The sequence below is a fragment of the Megascapheus bottae genome, chromosome 16, assembly GCF_031878675.1.
Source record: "Megascapheus bottae isolate mThoBot1 chromosome 16, mThoBot2.hap1, whole genome shotgun sequence".
Lineage (NCBI taxonomy): Eukaryota > Metazoa > Chordata > Mammalia > Rodentia > Geomyidae > Megascapheus > Megascapheus bottae.
In genome coordinates this window covers 1,836,777-1,844,291 of record NC_143524.1, presented here as the reverse complement: position 1 = coordinate 1,844,291, position 7,515 = coordinate 1,836,777, and the positions used below count along the sequence as shown (strand labels likewise).

At 57.4% G+C, this 7,515-nt stretch overlaps 1 protein-coding gene across 2 annotated transcripts in view; it reads right to left on the bottom strand.

The window, feature by feature from the left end:
* Positions 1-785: 785 nt before the first annotated feature.
* The window catches only part of Kcnq1 (potassium voltage-gated channel subfamily Q member 1), a 257,114-nt gene continuing 250,384 nt past the window's right edge, over positions 786-7,515 (bottom strand). The window contains exon 16 of one of the 2 annotated variants that reach the window (XM_090347156.1): positions 786-1,231. In XM_090347156.1, the coding sequence (XP_090203282.1) occupies positions 995-1,231 (237 nt within the window). In that variant the 3' untranslated portion in view covers positions 786-994. The remainder of the gene's footprint in view (positions 1,232-7,515) is intronic. The other variant, XM_090347157.1, reaches the window with a different exon arrangement.

Sequence of the window (7,515 nt, the reverse complement as noted above, 5' to 3'; positions counted from 1 at the left end):
CGCCCTGGAGTAGAGGTCAGCTGGCCTTGCCCTGTGGGGGGTCGGGGGGGGCCTGGCACTTGTGGAGAGGGAGACAAGGTCGTTCTTGAGAACCTAGGCTCTAGATCCACACCAAGATGAACCACGGAACTCCATGTTTATTAGAAAAAGCCTGCAGAGTGATTAATCACAACCACACCGCGAACCTCATTAGCACACAGATTCCCAATCACCACACATTATCCTGATTCCTTGGGGACGTGAGGCAGGGAGGGCGTCATTCTGGGGACATGGTGACAGCCGCTAGTCCACTTCTGCTTAGCCCCTGGCCAGTGCAGCTCCTATTGGTGCCACTGTCCATCTGTCCTGTCGCTGGGACTGGCAGTCTGTTGGGGGTGGGAGGGGCTCAGAAAAGTGGGGGGGTGGAGTCTGCTGTCCAGAGTGAGGAGGACATGCCTGTCCTGAGTGGGGGTGGAGGGGTGGGGTGGGGGTCTTGTCCAGCAGGATACTCTGTGGAAGCTGGGGCACCCACATCCCGCTGCCTGTGGGGGCTGCACCTCTAAGCGGGGAGGGGGGCAGGTCCTCCTGACAGGGCACCAGGCCCTCCTGTTGTCGGTGGGGCTGGGCCACCCCGCCCTGCATATTCTCTCAGTCTAGACTGGGCTGGGCCCCCGATGGACCCCTCGGGCCGTTCCTTGGTCTCCCCTCGGGAAGTGCCTGGATGAGCCTTCCTCAGGGTGACACTGGCTGGGCCAGGTGGCCCAGATACAACTGACCACTGCCCCAACTGCCGTTCGGCATGGACAATGGACGTGGGGAGACGGGTGGACGTGCACCCCGAGCTGAGTTCTGGCACCACTGATGGGGTCAGGAAGCCCTCACTGGGCTCAGCCAGGCGCTAGGCCCATGGCCTGGTGCCAGTCTGGTCTCAGGGCCTCTGAGGAGGTGGACGTGGGTGCCATGCCCGGGTGAGAGGGAGGTTGGCAGGTCTGCCAGGCTGCCCTGGGCTCCCCTCCTAGGATCCCCGTCCTCCTCCGGAGCTGGGGCTGGGGTCCCGGGGGGGCACGGTCAGCTGTTCGTAGGTAGGCAGGGCGTTGCAGGGCAGGAAGAGCTCAGGGCGGATGGCGCCGTCTTCGCCGCTGGCCTGGAGTGCGCGGGCCGGGCTGCTGCGGGCGGGCCCAGCTTGGTGTGCGGACAGCAGCTGGTGGAGCATGTCTGTGATGAGCGCCAGCTTCTGGTCCAGCTGTGTCACCTGGGGACAGGAAGAGCCGGTGTACCAGAGGACAGTCTGGAGCCACCTCAGTGGCCAGGCCAGGGAGATCCCCTGGGGGAGGGTGGGCCAAGGGCCTCAGGAGCTATCGTAGGGGTCAGGTCTGGCAGTGGCGAGCCAGCCTGGACAGGAAGGCAGAAGAGCACAGGCCCTTTCTGGGAAGGCCCAAGCCCCCTGCAGGGCTCCACCGAGCAGGCGCCGCTGGTGGCTGCTTCTGCCCGGGGGTAGAAGCATGGGGGCAGGGGTCCTGGCATAAGGAGGTCCAGGGAGAGGCATAGTCCTGCTGCTGATCTCTGATGGGCACAGGTTGCCCTTGGCCTTAGGCAGTTGCTGCTCTGAGGTCCCTGGAGCACTGGAAAGACCAGATACAGGGGGTGGGGGTGGGGCGTGGCCGACAGACACCAGGTGAGACTCGAGGTGAGGCCACAGAGGGACAGCCCACATGCGTGGCTTGAGCTACGTCCCCCAGGATGACGCAGCCTCTGCTGACCATGGCCTCAAGGACACCTGCAGGACATCTTTCTATCTGGACTTGTGCGTGTCTCGGTGCACCATGCCCCCCAGGCTAGTGTGGCATGGTGGGGGGAGGGGAGCCCAGCTGGGGGCAGGCTGTCATATGGTGGTGTGGGATGGGGGTGAATCTGCCAGTGTGCCAGGCTTCCAGGTGTCCCTAGCCAGCTTCATGGCATGGATGCTGTGGTTTCCAGACTCTTCTAAGTATCCTACATGGACGGCTGGAGAGCGGAGCCACCGTACTGGCTATGGTGAGGCTGGGTCAAGTCCTGCTGAGTCCTGGGAGATAGGGCCCTGGCCTGGGCCCTGTCCTTAGCCTCAGAGCTCAGCTGCCTAGAAGCCATGCCAGCAGTGCTCCTGAGGTCTCTGGTCCCATTTTTCTCCCCAGGCTTGGGCTGTAGCCAGCCAGGACCCCGACCACCCGGCCATGCCCAGCAGGCAGCCAGACCCGGATGCAGTGAGCGGTATCCCAGTGTGCAGGTGCCGGGAGTGCCATACCCTCCAGAGAGGGGAGAACTTGCTCTGGGCATGGGTCTGGGGCTCCCCAAGGCCACTGGGGCAGATTAGTTTTGGGGATCTCAGATCTTGCTGCTATTTGCAATCTGATAGTGATTGAAAGGGCCAGACAAACAAAAGGCCCTTTTGTGCCCTGCCTCGACACACCAAATTAATAACCAGAGATGACTTCTGCGGCCTCGGAAGAGAAAAAAGCAATTAGAATAACAGCTAGTTAGAAAGCCCGGCGGCGGCTGGCAATCAAACCCAAGGCAACAGAGAGTCCTGTTTGATGTGGTTATGAATTTGTTTTCAAAAGAAAAATTCTTGAAAAAGAGTCTTTCAAGAGACATTTTTGAAGAACCTGCCTAGCCTTGAGCCCCACTTGGGACCTCCAGGCTGGCTGGCAAAGCAGGGGACCCCAGGGCCCAGGCTGGAAGGCAGGGTCCTGCCCTTGCTCGTCCCCTCTACATCTCATCGGTGGCTCCTGGTGGGGGGGCAGCACCCACCCTTCCCTGGAGTCCTTATTATTATTATTATTATTATTATTATTACTATTATTTTTGTGTGTGTGTGTGTGTGTGTGTGTGTGTGTGTGTGTGTGTGTGTGTGTGTGTGCTGGTACTATACTAGAGCTTGACCTTAGGGCCTGGGCACTGTCCCTTTATTTTTTTCAGTCAAGGCTGGCGCTCTATCATTACAGCCACAGCTCTGCTTCTAGATTTTTGCTGGTTAATTGGAGATGAGTCTCATGGATTGTACTGCCCAGGCTGGCTTTGAACCATGATCCTCGGATCTCAGCCTCCTCAGTGACTGAGATTGCAGGTGTGAGGTCATTGCACCCCCGACCTTGTTTCTTGCTGGGACTGGTGCGGTAACCCATTGAGGTGCTGGCTTCCCTTCCCATCCCAAAAGCTGCCCACATGGAGATCCTTCCAGAACCCAAACCGGGTCACCTCACGGTCCTGCTGGCCCAGGACATGCCCAAGCCTGTCTTGCGGCTGTGGGCCACAGCCCCATTTTTCACATGGTCTCTTCTTCCTCATCCGTCCCAGGCCCCCACGCATCCTTCCACGCATATGTGTCCCAGTCTCTGCCGCTCAGCGCTGCCTGACCAGGGGCTGCCCCCTCTGCCAGGGTTCCACGCTGCACGCAGACCTGGCACTCCAGTTCTTCCCGTGTCACCGGTTCCTCCCGCCAGCCCCTGGCCTGTGCGTGTCCTTGCTGGGGTGCCCTCAGCCCGGGCCCCGGGGAGGACCAGCTGTTGTTGAATGAGCACCTGCACAGGGCAGAGGTGCCCGGCCCTGCAGTGCGAATGGAGATAGCACCCGTCCATCATCCTGGCTCCTGGTTCATCCCTGCCTTTGAGTTTCCTGTCTGCAGAACCTTGGCCATTCCTTTCACCTCTCTGACCTCAGCTTCCCCAGGGTTAGCAAGAGGACCAGGCCGGAAGCCATCTCCAGGCTGGGCGTGCTGTGTGCATCTCTACACCATCTGACAGGGACCCTGGGGGGACAGCGCCTGGCACCGGAGGAGCGGCCACAGCATCTGACGATAACGGCGACGACGACGACGACCACCCTTACTGCACGTGCTTGGGCTCAGCCCAGGACTGAAGGAGGGGGGCGTGTGCAAGGCGGCGTGCAGGGCACACAAGCCTGTGGCCTTAGAAAGGCGTGGGAGAGGTGATGGAAGCAGCCCAGCTGCCCAGCAGCACGAATGGATAAAGAAGACATGGCGTACGTATACCATGGAAGATTGTATCGTTATGAAGGAAAAGGAAATCATATCATCTGCCGGAAAATGGATGCAGTTGAAAGACACTGTACTGATGAGACAAGCTCAAACCCCAAATCTTACGTGTTTTCACTCGTATATGAAAGGTAGACTACCTGACACAATTTTCCATGAACATCCACATGTGTATATTTACCCATACAATATTTATATGCTATATATTTTATCCATAAATATATGGATGTCCATATATATGAATATATGGATAAACATAAGAACAAGAGATTACTTAGGAAAAGAGGGAAGGGAAAAAATAAAGGTAGGAGGGGCCGGGAGTTTGGCCTACTGGTAGCGTGCTTGCCTAGCATGCACAAAGACCCGGGTTCGATTCCTCGGTACCACATACATAAAAAAAAAAAGCCGGAAGTGGAGCTGAGGCTCAAGTGGTAGAGCTCTAGCCTTGAGGAAGCCAAGGACAGTGCTCAGGCCCTGAGCTCAAGCCCAGGACTGGGGAAAAAAAAATAAAGGTAGGAGATGAATGATTTTGTAATCCATTGTGAAGATATATGAAACCGCTGGGTGCGGGGGGCTCACGCCTATAATCCTAGCTACTCAAGGTGCTGAGTTCTGAGGAGTGCAGTTCAAGGCCGGCCTGGGAGGGAAAGCTGGGAGACTTGGTGGCAGGTGATCAGAGCCTGTCATGACCAACTGCATCTTGGGGTGGGGGCTTGGCCCAGGGCTGCCCAGGAGCTGGGCCTGCTCAGTACCCCCAAGCCTCTTCGTAGGGTCTGAGTAATACCTGCTGGCGCTGCAAAGGGGCACCCGCCAGAGCAGTCCCACACGCTCATCAGTTCTGCTCCCTGGAGAAGGTCTGGGGCCCCAGAGACTCCATTGAAGATGGCGGACTATACAGTTCTGTCCTTCCTCCATATCAGCCATGTCTTCTACACCTCTACTTCCAGGCCCAGCTCTCCTTGGGGGGCCCAATACCCCTTTTTTGAGGCCCTCAAGTCCAGTAGCCTTCCAGTATATGGGCCAAGGAACCAGGTCTCTCCCCCCTCACTGTCCCTACCTCTCACCTTAGAGAATGGGGCAGAGGGTATAGATGAGGCCAGCCACAGGGCCCTGAGGGGCAGCCTGACTGTGGGGCTGGGCAGGGATCAGGGAATGCTACCCCGTGGAGGGGTAGGAGACCCCAGCACAGGATGGGGGCCCCTGACTCCCCCTGGCCAGCCCTGGAGAGTCTGGACCCTTGAGTAGGACCATGGGGCTGGTCCTGCAGCCACTGCCGCTGGGCTGGGTGAGTGGGAATGTAGGGCAGGCTGGAAAAAGAGGCTGGAAGCTGAGAGCCAGTGTTTGTGCTGGCGGCGGGCACAGCCCCACCTGCATTTGATTCTCTGCTGAGCTGGAGTCCAGGAAGCCAGGGGGACGCCGGGCAGAACACTTTGTACCTGAGGCCAGCAAGCTCCGTGGCCTCAGCTGAACCAGGCCAGGCGGGGACCCTCAGCCCAGCTTGAGGAGCAGGTGGAAAGGGCCTCGTGGCTCCCTCTGGCTGCTCTCTGGCTGGCTCACCCCCTCCATGACTCCCTGCCCCCAGCAGGGCTTTCAGCTTGGGGTCTGGGAAATTCAGGGCCCCAAAGTGTATCGGTTCCCAGGACCCTGGCAGGGCCCTTGTGGCACTACAAGCCTGTCCTCTCATCTGCCCCTCCATGTCCGAAGAATGCACAGGCCAACTCTGCTGCTCTGAGCCTGCATCTACATCTATGGCCACTTGATGTCTGCTCAATAGCCCAACCCCCTCCATGTGTCCATCCATCCATCTATTCACCCATCTACCTGCACATCCATCCATCTATCTACCACCCATCCACCCATTTATCATCCATTCATACACCATCCATTCACTCACTCACTCATCCATCCAGCCATCCACTCCCATCTATCCATCCATCATCCATCCATCCATCCACTCATTTATCCATCCACCATCCATTCATATACCATCCATTCACTCACTCACTCACTCATCCATCCACCCATCTACCCATTCATCAATCCATCCATCCATCCATCCATCCATCCATCCATCCACTCATCCATCCATCTACCCATCCACCTACCCATCCATCCATCCATCCAACCATCCATCCATTCATCCTCTAGCCATGCACCCACCCACTATCCATCATCATTCATTCATCCACCAATCTACCTACCCATCCACCCATCTATCCATTCATCATCCATCCATTCACGCATCTACCATCCACTCATACACCATCCATTCACTCATCCATCCATCATCCACCATCTACCCACCCGCTCACCTCTCCACTGGCTCCTCATTTCAGCTGACATTTGTGCTTCTCCCCATGGCAGAGCCTCCATGGATCTGTCCACCTCCCAGTCCCTGCCTCATCCCTCCCCCCCACCCCTCCACAGTGTGGCCCTCTTTGCCTGTGGCTTCTGATCACGGGGTAGCACTTGCCCGTGCAGGCCTTGGCTATGGCAATTGTTCCTGATGCCATCCCACCTCTTAGTCCTCCATGCAGTGGCTCATCCTAGACCTTTTCTGCCTCTGTCTTTCTGGAACATTCTGGAGCACTACTCACACATGGGCCTCTCCTCAGTTCTCATCTTTCCCCTTATCGATTCAGGACAGGCACATTTCTTGGCTATTTCGTGACCCAGGGAGGGGTGTTTTTAGCAGGCTGTCCCTCTTGGTGTGAGGGTCACTGCTTTCCTCCTGTTCTTCCAGACACCCCTGCTTGTCTACCCCGTGACCACTTATCCTGCGTCCTCCCTGAGGGCAGGATATTGCCCGAACTCTGTTCACCACTTAGCATTCACACCAAAACGTCCTCCCTGAAAGCAAAGACATTGCCAAGTAGCATTCCTGCTGGCTGCATCTCCCTCGGGGCCTGGTCTACCAGGTACCTGACATGAGAGCTGTGACTTCTATAGGCAATGTTTCCAGATCTACCCACTGGCGGTCCCAAGCGTTGCCTCGACATTGGGGAACAAGATACTGAACACGGCAGGAGGCCGCCTATGGAACCCCTTCCAGAGAGTGCCCCTGGATGGGCTGTGCACACTGCAGTCTTCTTGTGGGGTCTGGCTGGTAGACAAAAGGCTGAAGGCCCAGGGTAGCTCTCTGAGCCCATGAGTGCCGGTCTGGGGAGACCCCATCTCCTGCCTCCTGTAATTTATCTAGGCTGGCCCCTTGTTCATGGAGAGCTTCTCCCTTCCCCTCCACCTCCTCTTAGTTTATATATTGAGCCACTACCACCAGCTCTACCACTTCTGGCTTTTTGGTGGTTAACTGCAGAAAAGAGTGTCATGGACTTTCCTGCTTTCTGGGTTGGCTTTGAACTGTGATCCTCAGATCTCGGCTTTCTGAGCAGCAGGGCGTGCAGATGAGTGCAGCAGCACCTGGCTCTGCTTCCTTCCTTTTCTGGCTCCATGGAAGTCTGGATCTGCCCTGTCCTCCCCACGTACGCCTGCTGTGGTGCCCACGGTGC